The 18415-nt window shown below is 57.1% G+C and overlaps 2 protein-coding genes across 3 annotated transcripts in view; one reads left to right on the forward strand and one right to left on the reverse strand.

Moving 5' to 3' along the window:
• The window catches only part of PPL (periplakin), a 43021-nt gene extending 27977 nt beyond the window's left edge, over window positions 1-15044 (forward strand). The window contains exons 9-22 of the mRNA XM_023616363.2: window positions 666-761; window positions 1872-1994; window positions 2093-2239; window positions 2864-3015; window positions 3928-4025; window positions 4225-4382; window positions 5587-5765; window positions 5848-5986; window positions 6776-6969; window positions 8404-8554; window positions 9339-9422; window positions 10111-10227; window positions 10724-10816; window positions 11585-15044. Of these exons, the coding sequence (XP_023472131.2) occupies window positions 666-761; window positions 1872-1994; window positions 2093-2239; window positions 2864-3015; window positions 3928-4025; window positions 4225-4382; window positions 5587-5765; window positions 5848-5986; window positions 6776-6969; window positions 8404-8554; window positions 9339-9422; window positions 10111-10227; window positions 10724-10816; window positions 11585-14248 (4395 nt within the window). The 3' untranslated portion in view covers window positions 14249-15044. The remainder of the gene's footprint in view (window positions 1-665; window positions 762-1871; window positions 1995-2092; window positions 2240-2863; window positions 3016-3927; window positions 4026-4224; window positions 4383-5586; window positions 5766-5847; window positions 5987-6775; window positions 6970-8403; window positions 8555-9338; window positions 9423-10110; window positions 10228-10723; window positions 10817-11584) is intronic.
• Window positions 15045-15199: 155 nt separating this feature from the next.
• Window positions 15200-18415, reverse strand: part of UBN1 (ubinuclein 1) — a 36344-nt gene continuing 33128 nt past the window's right edge. For both annotated transcript variants that reach the window (XM_023616366.2, XM_023616365.2), the window contains one exon: window positions 15200-17386. In XM_023616366.2, the coding sequence (XP_023472134.1) occupies window positions 17337-17386 (50 nt within the window). In that variant the 3' untranslated portion in view covers window positions 15200-17336. The remainder of the gene's footprint in view (window positions 17387-18415) is intronic.

The following is an 18415-nucleotide window of genomic DNA, read 5'->3' on the forward strand; positions in this document are numbered from 1 at the left end:
AAGTCAGAAATCCAGGTGTCGGCAGGCCCATTCCCACTGACAGCTCTCAGGGAGGGTCGGTCCTTCGCTCTCCTGGCATGTGCTGCTGCCAGCAGGCTGTGGTGGTCCTGGGCTCGGGGCAGCATCACTCCTATCTCTGCCTCCATCTTCATGGGGCCTCCTCCCCTGTGTGTCTGTGTGTCATCTCCTCTCGTCTTGAGGATGCCAGTCACTGGATTTAGGGCCCACCCCAAATCCAGCATAATTTCATCTTGAGATCCTTAACTAGTAACATCTGCAAAGAACCTATTTCCAAATAAGGTCACATTCTAAGTTCTAGGTGGAAATGAATTATGGGTATGGGGGGGACCCCATTCAAACCCCTACCGTGCCTTTGTGAAAATATTAAAAAAGCACTGCTTTGTCTGGGCAAACGCAGCCCCCACTTTCCCCTTTTGCAGTGCGCAACCTAAGCACCAGTACACGACAGCCATGCTTGGCTCCTCAGCACGTCCCCGCTCTCCTCCTCCCACCCCTGGGCAGGAGCTGGCTGCCTCTGCAGGAGCCAAACCCAGAGAGACGCCAGAGGCCTCCTACCCCACCATTCTCTGGTCCAGAATCCCAGCATCCCTTCCCTGGTGTCCCAGGCACCTGCCTAGCAGCCATCTGCCCCATTCTCCTGGCAGGCTCACATGGAGGCCGTGCATGCAGACTGGAAGGAGTACCTGAACCTGCTCATCTGCGAGGAGAGCCACCTGAAGTACATGGAAGACTACCACCAGGTATCCGCGGGCGCCAGGCCCCAGTGGTGGGGGTGCTCTGTGCCACCTTGGCTCACTTGTGGCCTTGGCACCGCTTCCCCCGAGCCTCGCAGCGCCCACACTCCCAACCACATACACGGGCGAGCCCCGAGCTTGCTGGGCCTTTGTCTGTCTTCCCCGGGGGCTGGGGCTGGAGAGTCTGATTCGACGGGTCAGCGTGCGCCCCAGAAATGAGCGTATGGCGTTTTCATTGTGATAAATAGATCTGAACTGAAATTTGCCCTTTTGGCCATTTTTAAGTGTCTAACCCAGGGCATTCATTCATTGCATTCACGGTGGTGTGCAACCAGCACCACTGTCTTTCCAAAACTCCTTCCTCACCCCGCACGGAAACTCTGTACGTGTTACACAGCCACTCCCCAGCCCTCCCTCCCTTGCCCCTGCGAACTTCTGATCCACCTTCTGTCCCGACGGACTTGCCTGTTCTAGAGATTTCGCATACGTGCAGTCACCTGGTGTGTGGCCGTTTGTGTCTGGCTTCTTTTACTGAACGTGTTTCGTAGGCTCACCTGGGCTGTAGCATGAATCAGAACTTCCTTCCTTTTTATGGCCAAATAGTATCCCATTGCATGGATTGGCCACCTTTTGTTTATCCGCTCATCTGTTGATGGCGGCTGGTTGTTTCTGTGGGAATGTCTGTCAGAGGACAGCTGACAGTGAACGATTCCAGAGTTGATAGACTGACAAATGGGCGAGAGAATTTTCTAGAACAGAGTGGGGAGGCTTGTCTTCTGTGTATCAAGACTTGGAAGGAAACAGCATTAAGTCAGGGTGTCCCTGGCACAGAGGAGTGGAACGGGAGGGAGCCCAGAGCTTACTGGTGGACGTGAAAGGTTCATGTCGTTGAGGTGGCGTCGTGTGGATTGGTGGGAAGGGACCCGCTTCTTCCCCGTGGGGCCCCCAGAAGTTGGGCTGGGGAGGGTTGGGGGTGTCCCCGAGCAGCAGAGCCTTTGGGTTCAGGGTGAGTAGGAGGCCCAGCCCCGCCCGGGGGTGCTCCTGCAGCCACAGCCAGGATGAGCCCCTGCGTCCTGGCGGTTTCCTGTCCACAGTTGGGCCCCTGGTCTCCCCTAGTTCCACAAAGACGTGAAGGATGCTCAGGAGCTGCTGCGCAAGGTGGACTCAGACCTGAACCAGAAATACAGCCCCGACTTCAAGGACCGGTACCAGATCGAGCTGCTGCTGCGGGAGCTGGATGTGAGTGACGGCCCTCCCTCCCGGCTCCTACCCGCCCACTGCCCCGGCCTCCAGGGAGGCAGCGTGGTCTCACCCAGGCACTCCCCCCCTGCCTTCAGGACCAGGAGAAGGCTCTGGACAAGTATGAGCACGTGGTGCGCGGCCTGCAGAAGCGAGGGCAGCAGGTGGTGCCCCTCAAGTACCGCCGGGAGACGCCGCTCAAGCCCATCCCCGTGGAGGCGCTCTGTGACTTTGAGGGCGACCAGGTGAGCTCTGCCCATGTGCCCCCGGAGCCCCAGGCAGGCTGGGCCCAGATCTGTCCCTTTGCATGTCACCGGGAGGTCTTCAGGGTGACGTGGCTGGATGTGGGGCCTCACACATCTTCAGGAGCCTGTGCTCGTCCCCGTCGCTGGGGTCGCTCTCTGCCAGCCGCCACCCCCAGCCGCCCTGGCCTCCTGGTCCCGCTTAGCAAGCCCAGTCATTCCCTCGGAAGTCCCGGGGAGGGTCCCCATTGGCCCACTTTGAATCACGTGTCCAGCCTAAACCAATCATGGTGGCCTGGGGGGGGGTGATGCCCTTCTTCCAGGGACCGGGCCTGACTCACTGTCCACCCGTGGCAGTCAGGGACTGGGAGCAGAGGAGGGACGAGACCACGTGGACTGAGAATGGGGGGTGGGTTCCCCAAAGAGAGATCCAGGCGGGTGCTGGACCCGCAGACCCAACACACATCCCCCGGCCCCTCCCAGTGCTCTATGGCGAAAGGTCTCGGGGAGGGTCTGGGAGATGGGCTGACGCACCCCAGGTCCAGGAGTTGGGGGACGGGGGTTCCCAGGCCGCTGGCCGAGGCAGGTCTGTCCGTGTCTTCTGACCGTTTGGCCTGCCCCCGCCAGGGCGTGATCTCACGGGGCTACAGCTACACCCTGCAGAGGAACAACGGGGAGAGCTGGGACCTCACAGACAGCGCGGGGAACAAGCTGACCGCCCCGGCCGTCTGTTTCATGATCCCCCCCACCGACCCCGAGGCCCTGGCTCTGGCCGACAGGTACAGGGGCAAGGGAGGAAGCCAGCCTGGATTGACAGCCCCTTCCTCGGGCCCCTCAGGTCCCATTCACAGCCCTGGGCATCCCGACTCAGCCTCAGGAGGCCACTGACATTCCCACACCTGCACCCCCTTGGAGGCTCAAGTGGGACAGGAGCGGATCCTGTTGGCTGGGCTCATTTGCTGTGTGAACGTCCAACTGTGGGCACAGCTCAGAGAGCAGTTTCTCTGCAAGCGCCTCTGGGCCTTTGTACGTGCTGCTGCTGCTTCTACCTGGACACCTACTTGCTGCCTGCTTGGCTCAGGCCTCCTGGCTTGAAGACCCAGCCCCGGGGTCACTTCTGTGAAATCTTCCCTGATTGCCCCCTGGCCCTCCACCCTGGCTCCAGAAGTGCTGCCCCCTCTTGGCTCTCACGCAGCTTCTCCCCCTGCACATACCACTCTTTATCAGGATGCCCTGTGTAGGCGTCAGTCTCATTGGGCAGGAGCTCCCTGGGGAGACTTACTATCTCCAGGGCCTTGCTCAGTACCTGTGCACAGTAAGTACCCCAGAAATCTCTGTTGAGTGAATGAGTGACTTAAGGAGCGCCTTCATTTATTCAGTCAGCGAACAGTGAGCACCTGCTGCGCTGCTTCCTCAGGGGCAGCCTCTTGGTGGGGCAGATAAAGGAACGGACAGGAGAGTTTTAGGCACAAGACTTACTATGCAGAGAGAGGAAGGAGGGAGGGAGGGGCTGGAGTCCGTCTGAACCCGGGAGCAAAGGCAGACCAGTGTTAGTGCAAATCCTTCCTGTGTGTGCCGTGTTTTAAGTTTTCAAAGCGCTTTGACGAGCCCTGACTCCTCTGGGCTGTCTGTGCCTGTGGGTGGTGGGGCCGTGGGCAGCCGGGGTCCCCAGCCTGTCCCTGCTCCCACAGCCTGGGCAGCCAGTACCAGAGCGTGCGGCAGAAAGCAGCGGGCAGTCGGAGTGCACTCCAGCAGCGGCATGAGGTGCTGAAGGCAGAGAACCCTGGAGGTGGGTGCTGGGGCTCCTGCCCGGGGCCCTGGGGAGACCAGGAAGAGGGGTTTGACCCAGGTCTATGCCTCGGAGTGGGTGGTAGGGTTGGGCATGGGAGGGGTGGGCTGGCGCTGGAGGTCCCAGCAGGCCTCCCAGGCCCCCTCCCTGGGCCTCCCCACCCCTACCGTCACCTGATTCTGTGATTTCTCTCTGGCAGATGCCTCTGACCTCCAGGGGCGGCAGCTGCTGGCTGGCTTGGACAAGGTGGCCAGCGACCTGGACCGGCAAGAGAAGGCCATCACGGGGATCCTGCGGCCGCCACTGGAGCAGGGCCGGGCCGTGCAGGACAGCGCCGAGAGGGCCAAGGACCTCAAGGTACCCCCAGGCTGAGGGCGCAGGCTGGCCCCTGGCTCTCTAGGGCTCCTGCTTCAGGTCGCATCCCCAGGGGGGTCCTGGTGCTCGACAGGGACCACCTGCCACGTGTAGCCCAGAAGCCCTGAGTCAGGGAGCAGGGGGGGCTGTTCTAGGCTGAGGACAGAGGAGGTGCTGAGCCCTGGCCCCTGCCCCCCGACACGTCCCCAGAGGAAGGGCTGGCAGGGCTCACGCTGTATCTGCACGGCTTGTCGCCCACGGGCTCATGGCAGGGCAGTCACGCGTCACTCAATGACAGGGATGTGGTCTAAGAAACGTGCGAACATCATGGGGTGGACTTACACACACCCAGATGGAACAGCCTACCGCACGCCTTGGCTCCACAGGACTCCCCTTAGGGGACCGCCATCGTCTGTGCAGTCCACTGTTGACTGAAAGGTTGTTTTGTGGCGCATGACTGTACTGACACCAGCAGTGCCTGTGGCCTGAGTAGCCCGAGCGGAGTGAGGCTCCAGTGCATGGTGGCACTCAGTCACACAGTCGGCTCACTCCCTGCCTGACCACGGACCTGTTGTTGAAACCCAAGCCTCAGTTTCTTTAGTAGAATGGGCTGGTCCCCTCTCGCAGGGCTGTGGGAACATGGCAGAGACGATGCATGTGATACCAGCCACGGCTCCCCCTCACACACACAGTCTCGCAGGTCCTCAGCACCCTGCGCATGGGCGTGACCGTCCCTGCTTTACAGAGGAGCGCAGTGGCCCTGATGCGGCTCACGTCGGGGTTGGGAGGGGCTCACAGCTGGAGGGTGCCTGGTCCCAGGGTGGGGCATGGCCAGGCCCCACCACGTCCCTTCCTGAGCTGCTTGGAGTCACGGGGTCTCCACCTGTGAATGGGGAGAGCAAAGCACCTACCTCGTAGAATTGCCCCATAGACGAATGAAATCCCCCACGTGCAGTGCTTGCAACAGTAAGTGCTCGCTAATTACCATTTGTTTTCATCACTCCTGTGAGTCACGGTCCAGGCATCACAATTCCCTGGGATGCTCATAACAAATGCAGACTCCTGGGCTGGCGCCCCAAACCCGGAGGGCCCAGGCCCCTGCATTCCAATCAGGCCTCCCCAGCAGCTTCCACCGTCCCCTGAAGCATGGGCACTCCCCTGGGGGCTGCCCGGCTGTGGCCAACACGAAGGTCTCTGGTCCCTGCAGAACATCACCAACGAGCTGCTGCGGATCGAGCCCGAGAAGGCGCGCAGCACGGCCGAGTGCGAGGCGTTCCTGCAGGCCCTGCCGGGCAGTGGCAGCGCACCTCTGCTGAGGACCCGGGTGGAGGACACCAACCGCAGATATGAGCGCCTGGTGCAGCTGCTGGACTCGGCCCAGGAGAAGTGAGTGGCAGCTGGGCAGCGGGGAGGTCAGGCCGGGTTAAAGGGCCAGGTGGGCATCCCCACTCCTGACCCCTGTCCTCAGGGTCAGCGTTGCCAACCGCCTGGAGAAGAGCCTGCAGCAGGGCTGGGAGGTGCTGGCCACGTACGAGAACCAGCTGATGGAGGATGACACGGTGCCTGAGGCTGGCCGCGCTCTGGACAGCAAGAGGCAGGAGCTGGCGGTGAGTGTGGGGACCCTGGGCCTCGGGAGCCTTTCTCTCCTGGTGCTCCCACCCCAGCATCTCTGGACAGACAAAGGGCCCGAGACTCCCAGGGCCACAGCCGCGAGTTTCTCCAGGTTTGGAATGCCTGCAGGGTGCCAAACTGGAATTTGCCAGTGGAGGCCCCTGGCACGAATCCCAGCTGCTCACAGGGTTTGAGGCTTGTGGAAATCAGGTGCTAGTGTTGGCAAACCAAATATCTACATAACCCCCAGACTCCCAGGGTCCCTGGGCCTGCACGTTCCCGGGTGAGGTCAGCTAGAGCACAGCAGCAGCTGCCCCTGCCCCTGCGTCTGCTTTCTCTCAGCTGCCGCTGGGCCCACCTCCCGTATTTGCCAGCCCACCTCACCGCTGCTCCCATTCAAGTCTGTGGGCCTGTGGGAGGCCGCGACCACACCCCAGTTCATAAAACCCCTGCCACGTGTTGAAAGCCTCGCCTCAGAGCTGAGGAAATGGGCTCTGAGAATGAAGCCTTCGCCAAGGCCTGGGGGCCTCAGGGCAGCGGGGCGCCCATGTCTGGGCACAGTGTCACAGGGCATGTGCTGCCGGCCATGGGGTCTAGAAGTTCATCTTGGCGGTTGTGTTCCCTGTAAGGGAACTCTGCAGAGAAACGCAGAGGCAAAGCCCCTGGCCCTTCCCAGGCCCAGGCTTACCACCCCACAAGGCGAGAGGCCCCAAGCACTGGGGGCAGTCCTGCCCCGGCTCAGGGAGCTCCGGCCATAGCGCCCACCGTCTGCTCCACCCTGGCAGGCCATGGCCTCGGAGCTGCGGGCCCAGAAGGCCCTCCTGGGGGAGGTGGAGCAGAACCTGCGAGCGGCCAAGCAGTGCTCCAGCTCGCTGGCCAGCCGCTTCCAGGAGCACTGCCCCGACCTGGAGCGCCAGGAGGCCGAGGAGCACAAGCTGGGCCAGCGCTTCGACAACCTCCGCCAGCAGGTGGAGCTCAGGTGAGGGGCTGCCAAAGTGGGCTCTCCGCTGATGCCACCAAGGGCTGTTTGTCTTCTAACTAACTTCCTCTTTTTGAAAAAAGCAATCCACATACAAAGTGAAAAACTCCGTGGTCATAAGGACCAGCCTCTGCCCCCAAGGTGAGCACTGCTTCCAGTTTCTCATGTCTCCTTCCCAAATACGCTGTACAAGCCGGGAGGGTAGACGGCAGACAGACGACAGCACACCACAGACACGGCATCTTGCTGTTTTCCCTGTCATGTATTTTACCACTTCATGAGTAAGGGTTCCTTCCTCTTCTGTTTTCTGGAAGAGTTTGTGTAGAATTGATATTTCTCTCTTAAATGCTTGGTAGAAGCCACCTGGGCCTGCAATTTGTTTGATTTTAAACCACAAATTCATCCTCTTTAATAGAGACTGGACTAGGTGGGTCATCTCTCTTTTTTTTTTGGTGAGGGAGATTGGCCCTGAGCTAACATTCGTGCCCATCTTCCTCTACTTTATATGTGGGACACCTGCCATAGCATGTTGATAAGCGGTGTGTAAGTCCACACCTGGGATCCAAACCTGCAAACCCTGGGCTGCCAAAGCAGAGCATGCGAACTTACCCACCATGCCACCAGGCCGACCCCATGGGTCATCTCATTCTTGAATCAACTTCATTAGTTTGTCTTTCTAGGAATTTGTCCATCTCATCAAGTTGTTCAATTTACTGGCATAAAATCATTCATAATACTCATCCTTCCAGGATCTGAGGGGATGTCCTCCCTCATTTCTTCTTCGTATTTGTATGTTCTCTTTTTTTGCCCTGATCATTCTGTCTGAAGTTTATTAATTTATTGACCATTTCAAAGAACGATCTTTGGTTTCAATAATCTTTCTCCTGTTTCCTTGTTCCGTTTCATGGACATCTGCTCTCTATTATTTCCTGCTGCTGCTTACATGGGGTTTAATTTGCTCTTCTTTTTTTCCCTTAAGGTGGAAGCTTAGATTGATTCGAGAGCTTCCTTCTTTTCTAATATAAGCATTTAATACGAGTCATTTTCCTCTAAGTGCTGCTTTTGCTGTGTCCCACAAATTTTGATGTTTTTATTTTCCGTGAGTTCAAAAGATTTCCTCACCTCGCTGGCGGTTTCTCCTTGGACGCTGGGTTGTTCGGGCCCCATGATACACAGTGGGTGTCTCTGCAAGTCAGTCCACGTGGACACACCTGTTCTTCACAGGGGCCGCGGAGTACTCCAACTTGACATTCCATAACGCACCGAACTGCTTCCTTTCTGGCGAACGTTTAAATTACATTTGGTTCCCCCTCCCCCCTTATTTTTAAAAAAAAGAGCAGATGGTTTCTTTAGGAAGGGCTGGGAGGCAGCCTCCGGTGAGGCATCCGCGTGCGCTGCGGCAGAGGCCTGCCTGACCGTGGCTTTGCCCCGCAGGGCTCAGAGCCTGCAGAGCGCCAGGGCTGCTTACGATGACTACCGCAGCAGCTGCGACCGCCTGCTCCAGTTCTTGTCCAACATCCCCAGCTACGAGCCCCAGGAGACAGACAGCCTCAGCCAGATGGAGACCAAGCTCAAGAATCAGAAGGTAAGACGGCTGCTTCCACGTCTACAGGCATATGGTCACGGGGGCGGGGCGGGGTCAGAAGTCAGCAAGCCCCTTTCTAGGACAGCCAGGCAGTGGCTGCTGCTTGCCCTGGCAGAGCTGTGTCCTCGCGGGACCTTGGCCCTGCCTGGCCGCCAGCACCTGACTCTCTGAGAACAGGAACCATGTCTCGCTCCCTCCTCCCTCCTCAGTGCCCAGCATGCCCCGGCCAGAGGGGAACAGCGCAGGCTGGCTGAACCAGCGAGTGGCTGCAGAAGCATGAGGAGCCCTCGTGGGGAAAAATCCCATTTCCGAAGTTCAGTCCTGGCTCCTCAGAAGGCAGCAAGGCCTTGGGGTGGGGGGTGAGGAACATGAGAACCCAACAGCCTAGACTCAGATCCACCCCAATTAGCCATGACCCCATGGGCAAGTCATTGAGCCTCTCTGTGCCTCAGTTTCCTCACTCATAAACTGGAGATAAGGATGGTGCTTAATGACCTCACAGGACTGGTGGAGGATTAAAGGAGATCATCTAAGTGAGCTGTCAGAACAGCGCTGACATTCTGAAGCACTCCATACGCATTCGTTTCCTGGTGAAGATAATTATTTTCTTGGCCCTTCTTCACAGGGCCTTAGAATTTCCTTTTCTAGCAAACAAACGTATACAAGGAAGCCATTCCTTATACTTTGTACGACAGAATAATTTCAGATTCTAAGCAATCTAGCTACTTTATCAAGGTTTTGGTTTTTTTAAAATTTGACTTTTAAAGTCTCTGTTGTTTTACAGAACCTGCTAGATGAAATAGCAAGAAGGGAAGAAGAAGTGCAGAGAATCTGTAGCCACTCCCAGCAGTACCAGCAAGCTGTCAAGGTGAGACGTGGCGCTCCCGCCCGGAGCGTCCACCGGCAGGGCCTCCTTCCGCCAGGCGAGCCTGGCCGTGTCCTCCTCAGGCCCTGCTGGCAGCCCTGCAAGCTGGCACAGCCCTCTGGGGAAACTGTATGGTACCAGGCATCGAAGACCAGAAAAGGGTTTTCTACTCTTTGAAGCAGTAAACTGGGTGGACTTGGCCCCAAGGAAAAGATACAAAAGAGTTAACGCAGGATAAACAAATCTCTGTGACAGCGTCACTTATGGAAGCAAACTAGACAAACCAGAAATAGCCTAAATGTCCAATAGGAGGGGAACAGCTGAGGAAATTGTCACCCTCCCACCTGATGGATTATAAAGTCATCAAACTGATCAACCCAACAGGAGGGTCGGGAGGTGGTGACAGGAGACAGGGCGTATGGTGCAGTGTGAAATGAAGACAGCACAATGTCACACTCTCGGGGCCTGGGGCAGCCCTCTCTGGGGGTGCAGGGGCACCATGGGCCTTCTTTTTCTGGTTGGTGGTGGTTCTGGACATGGCTCTGGACTGCTGACGTGTCGTGGCTTCTCAGAACCCCCTGGCGGGCAGTGCAGGGCAGCTGTGGAGGAGCTCTGCGGGCAGCCGGAAGGGATGGAAGAATGTCTCAGTCTCAGCCACCCTTGTCTGCCCTCTGCCGTGTCTGTCTCCCAGGACTATGAGTTAGAAGCAGAGAAGCTGAGGTCCCTCCTTGACTTGGAAAATGGAAGGAGCAGCCATGTGAGCAAGAAGGCCAGGCTCCAGTCCCCTGCCACCAAAGTGCGGGAAGAGGTGAGCTCTGGGCCGGGCCTTCTCAGAGTCCCCACCCTCTAGGGAGTGTGCCACGCAAGCCTCAGAGATGCACTCACAGTAGGGGAAGCGGGCGAGAGCCCTCCTGGGTGCAGACGGTCTGTAAGAGGAGAATGAACTTGTTCTGGGGCGGCGACCCTGGTGCGCCCAGAGAAGCCCACGGGAGTCTTCTGGCCGGAGCACGCGTGTGGGAGGTTCCTACTTTGCCCCTCAGGAGGTACAGAAGGAGGGCTGATGTTATGAGCTCCTTCTGTGCATGAGGACACGACGGCTCAGAGACAGGAACTGCCGAGGTCCCTGCAGGTTTAGACTCCTGACTCTAAATCCACTTCTCTCCACCAGATGAGACTGTAGTCTAAGTCCAGGTAGGAAGGGGCAGCAGCTACCCTGTATCCCCAGAGGCCAGCCTTTCCAGGTGCTGTCCGAGCTCTCTCTCGCTTAGCCTGCTGACTGCTGTTTGCTGACTGCCCTCCTGCAGGAAGCGGCGCTGGCTGCCAAGTTCACCGAGGTCAATGCCATCAACAGGCAGAGGCTGCAGAACCTGGAGTTTGCGCTGCATCTCCTGAGGCAGGTAATGGATCTTAGTGAGACGTTCGACTCAAAACTGTCCCAACAGGCGAGAAATAAGACTCATTCTGCCTCAAAGAAACAGCCAGTGGGAGTGCCCCTTGCTAACACAGCTGGCAGCACCAGCGCAAATGCCGGCCTGAGCCAGTGCTTCTGTTCACATGCGTATAACTTACGCGTTCCATCCCACAGACGGTTGCTGAGTGCCCAGGAAAAGGGCACTCCCTTGTTAAGGTCCATAATGTCTGTGACAGCACTGTGATAGCGAGACACTGGATGCAATCACCATGGCTTGGCAGCGGGTGGTGAACTACATTAAGGTCCGCCCATAGGACAGGAGATGATGCAGCTGTTACAGAGAAGCAGAGCGCTGGCGGCCACAGCAGAATTCACTCTCTGTGTTGTGTGATACGCAGAGCGCGCAGCAGGGCACTACCATTTGTGCAGAACAAATAAACACATGGTGCACACTAAAGACACACGGGTCTCAAAGGACAGATACCCTCTAGGAACAGGACCAGAGAGGGAGACTCACTTCACATCTTGTGCGGTTTTAAAATATTTTACCAGATGCACTGAAAAAACTGAAACTAGTTGTTTACTGTTTTCAGAAGTAACCCTAGAATTCCAGAGAACCCAGCCCTGAGGGATCCTTGGGGATCAGAGGACAACCAGTCTGACCTGTTCACAGTGACCCAGGTGCACTCCGGCCAGGTGAGAATGGCCCGTACGGAGAGTCTGCCTTTAACCATGCGCTGTCTTCTCCTTCCAGCAGCCAGAGGTAGCAGTGACCCATGAGACCCTGCAAGGGAGCAAGCCGGGCTCTGGAGCAGAGGAGACGTGGAAGATTCAGAAGGAGCTGGACGAGGAGACCGAGCGGAGGCAGCAGCTGGAGAACGAGGTCAAGAGTGCCCAGGAGGAAATCCGGATTCTGCAGAATCGGAGCCCCCAGGAAGCGGTGGTGAGGAAGGAGGTGCTGAAGAAGGTGCCAGACCCCGCGCTGGAGGAGAGCTTCCAGCAGATGCAGCGGACGCTGGCGGAGGAGCGGCACAAGAACCAGCTGCTGCAGGAGGAGCTGGATGCGCTGCGGCTGCGGCTGCGCGCCCTGGAGCAGGAGGCCAGGGATGGAGGGCAGGAGTACGTGGTCAAGGAGGTCCTGCGCATCGAGCCAGACAGAGCCCAGGCTGACGAGGTCTTGAGGCTGAGGGAGGAGCTGGAGGAGCTGAGGCGGCAGAAAGGCACCCGGGAAGCAGAGGCGGTCCTCCTGCAGCAGCGCATCGCGGCCCTGGCCGAAGAGAAGAACCGGGCTCAGGAGAAGGTCACGGAGAGGGAGGTGGTGAAACTGCAGAACGACCCCCAGCTGGAGGCAGAGTACCGGCAGCTGCAGGAGGACCAAGAGCGGGAGGGCAAGCTCAGGGAGAAGCAGGAGGAGGAGCTGAGCTTCCTCCAGGACAAGCTGAAGAGGCTGGAGAAAGAGCGGGCCATGGCCGAGGGGAAGATCACCGTCAAGGAGGTGCTCAAGGTGGAAAAGGATGTGGCAACCGAGAGAGAGGTCGGCAATCTCAAATGCCAGTACGAGGACGAGGCCGCCAAGGCTCGTGCCAACCAGAAGGAGAAGACGGAGCTGCTGCGGAAGATTTGGGCCTTGGAAGAGGAAAACGCCAGAGTGGTGGTGCAGGAGAAGGTGCGGGAGATCGTCCGGCCCGACCCCAAGGCAGAGAGGGAAGTGGCCAGCCTCCGCCTGGAGCTCGTGGAGCAGGAGCGCAAGTACCGGGGGGCTGAGGAGCAGCTGAAGAGCTACCAGAGCGAGCTGGAGGCACTCAGGAGGCGGGGCCCACAGGTGGAAGTCAAAGAAGTGACCAAGGAAGTCATTAAGTACAAGACTGACCCCGAGATGGAGAAGGAGCTTCAGAGGCTCAGGGAGGAGATCGTCGACAAGACCAGGCTCATCGAAAGGTGCGATCTAGAGATCTACCAGCTGAAGCAAGAGATTCAGTCCCTGAAAGACAGCAAACCCCAGGTGCAGACAAAGGAGGTGGTCCAGGAGATCCTCCAGTTCCGGGAAGACCCCCAAACCAGAGAGGAAGTGGAGTCTCTGAGGGCCAGACTGTCGGAGGAGCAGAAGAAGCAGGTGGATCTGGACAGGGAGCGGGCTTCCCAGGAGGAGAAAATCAAACAGAAGGAGGAGGAGCTTTCCCAGGTGAAGGAAAAGGTGGTCCCACGGGAGGTCGTCAGGTATGAGGAGGAGCCCGGCCTGCGGGCCGAGGTGAACGCCTTCACCGAGAGCATCGACGTCGAGCTCCGGCAGATCGACAACCTCCGCGGGGAGCTGCGGCGGCTGCAGCGCCGGCGAGCCGAGCTGGAGCGCCAGCTGGAGGAGCTGGAGCGCGAGCGGCAGGCGCGCAGGGAGGCTGAGCTGGAGGTGCAGCGGCTGAAGCAGCGGCTGGCCGACCTGGAGGAGGAGGAGGGGGAGGCACGGGAGAAGGTGACGCTCACGCAGAAAGTGGTGCTGCAGCAGGACCCCCAGCAGGCCCGGGAGCACTCCCTGCTCCGACTCCAGCTGGAAGAAGAAAGGCACCGGCGGCAGGTCCTGGAGAGTGAGCTGGAGACCCTGAGGAAGAAGCTCACCAACCTGGAGAGGATGGAGGTCAAGGAGAAGGTAGTCTTCTCCGAAAGCGTCCAGGTGGAGAGAGGCGACACCGAGCAAGAGATTCAGAAGCTCAAGAGCAGCCTGGAGGAGGAGAGCCGGAGCAAGAGGGAACTGGATGCGGAGGTGAGCCGGCTGGAGGCCAAGCTGTCGGAGCTGGAGTTCTCTAACTCCAAGTCGTCTAAGGAACTGGACTTCCTGAGGGAAGAAAACCACAAGCTCCAGCTGGAGCGGCAAAACCTGCAGCTCGAGACCCGAAGGCTCCAGTCAGAAATTGAAATGGCGGCAACAGAAACACGAGACTTGAGGAACCTGACTGCGGTGGACTCTGGGACGAACCTCGACTCCAGGCTGTGGTCCCTGGAGAGAGAACTGGACGACCTCAAGAGGCTCTCCAGAGACAAAGATCTGGAGATCGACGAGCTGCAGAAGCGCCTGGGCTCCGTGGCCGTCAAGAGGGAGCAGAGGGAGAACCACCTGCGGCGCTCCATCGTGGTCATCGACCCCGACACGGGCCGGGAGCTGTCCCCAGAGGAAGCCCACCGGGCCCGGCTCATCGACTGGAACATGTTCGTGAAGCTCAGGAGCCAGGAGTGCGACTGGGAGGAAATATCGGTGAAGGGGCCCAATGGGGAGTCCTCTGTGATCCACGACAGGAAGTCTGGCAAGAAGTTTTCCATTGAAGAGGCCCTGCAGAATGGAAGGCTGACCCCCGCTCAGTACGACCGCTACGTCAACAAGGATATGTCCATCCAGGAGCTGGCCGTCTTGGTGTCTGGGCAGAAGTAGGCACAGCCCTGCCCTCCATCTTCTTGGAAGTAGACGGCTGGCTCTCTCCTACCCAACGACCTCCTGCTGTCGTCTTCTCCCTGGCCCTGCGCTGGCTCCTAGTCTGTGCAGAGTGAGCATGTCACCCAAGCCCTGGCCGTCAGGTTGCTCAGAGCGCAGCTCACCTACAAGCGGGACAGGCACTGGCTGAACCATCATTCAGCCTGGGTGAGTGACCCACTTGGTCCTCCGATGATTCAGGACGGCCCTGCCCTTCCTTTTTCTCCCTTTACCTACACACTCCCATCAATAGACTCCTTGTGTGACACCTGGAAGCAATCCGAAAACTACTAAAGCACAAGACGACCAAGGTGGACAAGCCCGCTCCATGGAGCACTGGCCTTTGCACACCAGACCTGCATCCTTCACACCCCCCTGGGATTCTGGCTGAGAGCCGACCTTCCGTCAGAGGCATCCTAGTGAGACAGATCCGGGCGCTACGCCAGCAAAGGTGCAAAGAAGCCAGAACAGTGTCCGTCCCTCGGTGCTAGAGTGAAGGTTAATTGTCAGCCAGATTGTCCCAGGACAACGCACCAGCAGAGAACGTTGGATTCCACGGGGGGCTGTGTTGCTGTTAGCCTGTCTCATGCCTTACATGTCCTGCTTATTCTCTCACTGGGGTTTAGGTATACTACATAGCTGACTGTTCACCAAGCCAATTTTGGGTTCTCTGTATCTCATGTATTAGCTAAGAGAAGGGGAGTAATGAGGAACTCTATTCACAGTGCAGAAATAAACGCCGGTGGCTTGATCCTAACTTCGTGTAAGTGTGTTTCTTCACCTCTGGTGTGTCAGGCTTACTCCCCCACTGCTCTTGGCTTTCAGCCAAAATGGATATTCCATATATACCAGCTCCTACAGGAGGAAGGAGTATTTGCAAATACGGTAAAAAGAAAAGAATGAGAAACGATGTTTTGGAAACCTTGAAACAATTTATTGAGTTGCTTTATACAAGATTAACAATTTCCACACCACCCCCTAACACCAGCATAGTCGCTGCACAAAAGCCACAGCCCCTTTCACACCTATGAAACGGCGCCAGGGAAAGCCCTGCAGCGCCGCAGCCCCCCGGCCCGGAGCCTGCTCTGCCCGCAGCTGGGCCTGGCCGTGGCTGTGGAAGTCATTCACTCTCTCATTACCACAAATAAAGCATAAACAAGAAAAAGAAATCTCGTAAACTCCCCATCAAAGAAACATTTCCCTGAGGCAAGAGGCATCACTAGCTTCCTAAAATGAGGGTATCTGCTCCAGCTGCACACTCAACGGTCTCTGGGAGGGGGAGCCCTGCGGGGGGGACCGGGTGTCCTCGGCCGCCTGCAGAGTTCCCGCACCGCTCAGCACTCACCGACGGCCTCTGCGCGACTCTGAGCTCAGCAATACAAATCTCTTCTTTGGCTCTTTTGCTACTACCTAAGACTATTCTGTAAACAAACTGGAAACCCAAGCTGCAAAAAATAGATATAATAAAGGGATAAGGAATCCACTTAGCCCAATGTGAAACACGTGTGGGTTCTTATGTAGAAAAGAAGTCAGAGCAGAGGCCTGGCCGGGGAGCTGACAGCGGTCTCACCCCCCTGGAAACCCGGCAAACCTCTGCACAAACTCTGAGTTACTGAGCACTGCACCCTGGGAGTCAGGGACCAAAGAGCCGCCTGTGTCTCCACACAGGTGTACATTCTGAGGAGGCTCTTTATTCTCCACATATTTGAAATCACTTAGCTGGAGCAGTCAGTTCAGACACACCTTGCGGCACAGACTTCACAGGACAGGCAGGTGCCCTAAAAATCCTTGTGAAGCAGCCACTGGTTGAGTGGGAAGAGCGTGGTGACGGGAGCCCAGGGGTAACTGTCCTAGTCTGTCTCTGATGTGCTCTCAAGCTCCCTGGCGCCTCGCGCTTAAGTCAGTGCACAGCCCCTCTGCCTGGAGAGCCCCAGGCCTCCAAGGCCCGTTTCTACATGCAGAGCCTGCTTCACAGAGGCCTGGCCCCACAGCTCTGCCTGAGAACAATTTCTAAAGAAAGCAATCTGGAATGTCTATCTGTGACTTGGAACCCCTCATATCCTCGGCCCTCAAAGAGATGAAGAAGGGCTTTGGGGCTCTGTAGTCCACCTGTATGAACTCTGGAAAAACAAAATGGGGGCCTGGCTGAAATGGGATTTGGGGGTCCAGATGACCTTTGAGTCAGGATGGCACAGATTATGATGCGCAACCGCAGAAAACTCAAAACAGGCTATGTCTTAAATACAGACATATGTTTAAAAAAGGTCTTCATCTGAGATCCACTCAGCTGAATGGACGTGTGTCTAATTCTGCTCCACCATAAAGGCACTGGAATTACGTCTTCCTATAATATGACGTGCGAAGAGCAGTCCCATTCTATCCAATGCATTTAATGGTAATGATGAAAACTGAGCCAAAAATAGGTGTCTTTAAAAATCCTATCACAATTGTTGAGTCTACAAAGGTCTTTTCTCTAAAAGAGCTTCATTGTCATGTTCGGCGGAGAAACTGGCCCCGACGATGAGCACACATTAGGTGTTCTGAGTAGTTTTCAGAGAGACAAGGTGTCTCCCAGCTGTGGCGTTAGCCCAGGTTTTTATCCTGTTGAGCACACAGCCTGAGGATGGGACGGACACCATGAGCATCCAGAGATCCTACTGTGGCCAGAAGGAGCCCCTGACCAGTAGGGCGCCATGAGGTACTCTGACCAAACGCCAGGGGATCGGGCAGACTTCACACACAGGTGTGCCAACCGCTCTGCCCTGCCGCCAGAGCTCCGAACGCGACCCAGCGCACTCCCCAGCCTAGAGCTGCCCCTCCAACGATTGTCCGTGACAGAGCCGCAAGGCCCGGAGCACCCGGCCAGTCAGTGCCTCTGGAGAAACACAGGGCTGCTCCCCTAACTGAAGGCACGTCACAAGTGCCAAGAGATGCTCCACTTAGCACTCACACCTTCTCCAGAAGAAAACCAATCAGCAGAAAGAGCGCAGTGATTATCCAATTTCCGAGACCTACTCCCCTTCAGCCACCGGCCTTTCCTCTGAAGAGGTCACAATTTCCGTGGTACACCGGACCCCTTCCCATGAAGCTGAGAAGCATCTGGAAAAGAATAAGCAAAAACAGACCACGAGTCTTTCAGGGTCTCTGATTTCCTGAGGCAGCAGTAACCAAACCTCAAGGGGATCACTTCTTAAAAAGCAAAAGACCTGGAACGCTGAGTGTCCTAAGGCTCAAACAAGCCAAGAAAGCCTTGAAGAGGTTGCGGGAGCTGCTGTGTTCACAGAGCAGCAACTGCACTATGCGACAGGGGCCACTTCAACTCAGCTACAGCTGCCATCCTGGGGCAGGCTGGGATGTCATGGGGAGGCCTGAGGATCCCTCAGAATTCAAGCCACAGTGAGCAACCTCTCCCCATCAGGAGACCTCAGGTCCCAGGGCACCCGCATTCTGAGTCCATGGAGGAAGGACGCAAAGCAGATGCAAGTCACACGGCTGAAGCGAGCAGGCAGCTCTTCTCTTAGAACCACTCCCTGTAACCCTGCAAGCTGAAGAACATCCAGAGGGAGGAAAGCCTATTCACACAGCCTGTCCTAGCCCAGAAGCTTTTCTGATAGCTTCGGATACCCAGAGGAGAAACAGCAAAGAAACAGTACGAGAAAGCACTTTTCCCTTTTCTGCTGAAAACACCACAGACCAACTCATGTTTCCAGTGACTCTTTGATTACAGTCACGTGTCGCTTACGACACGGATACATTCTGAGCGACACATCATTAGGCGGTTCTGTCGTTGTGTGAACATCACAGAGTACTTGCACAGACCCAGATGTGCACAAGTGCTACACAGCTAGGCTCTACGGTACAGACCTTATGGGACCAACATCATACATGTGGTCCGTCGTTGACCAAAATGTCATAGGCGGCGCACGGCTGTGTTTTGTTTCCCTGCAAGAGCGATGTTCCTGAAAGCAAGCAGAGGCCATGCAGTCTCTCTTTAGAAACCACAAGCTCTCACCTAGGCGGCTCTGTGACCCCTACATTATGTTCACAGCTACAGTGACAGCCGCCAGCTGGCGGAGTGAGTCCTCTGCATTTTACTGCTTCTCCTGAGGAGAATGGAGTAACTGCTGA

The sequence above is a fragment of the Equus caballus genome, chromosome 13, assembly GCF_041296265.1.
Source record: "Equus caballus isolate H_3958 breed thoroughbred chromosome 13, TB-T2T, whole genome shotgun sequence".
Taxonomy (NCBI): domain Eukaryota; kingdom Metazoa; phylum Chordata; class Mammalia; order Perissodactyla; family Equidae; genus Equus; species Equus caballus.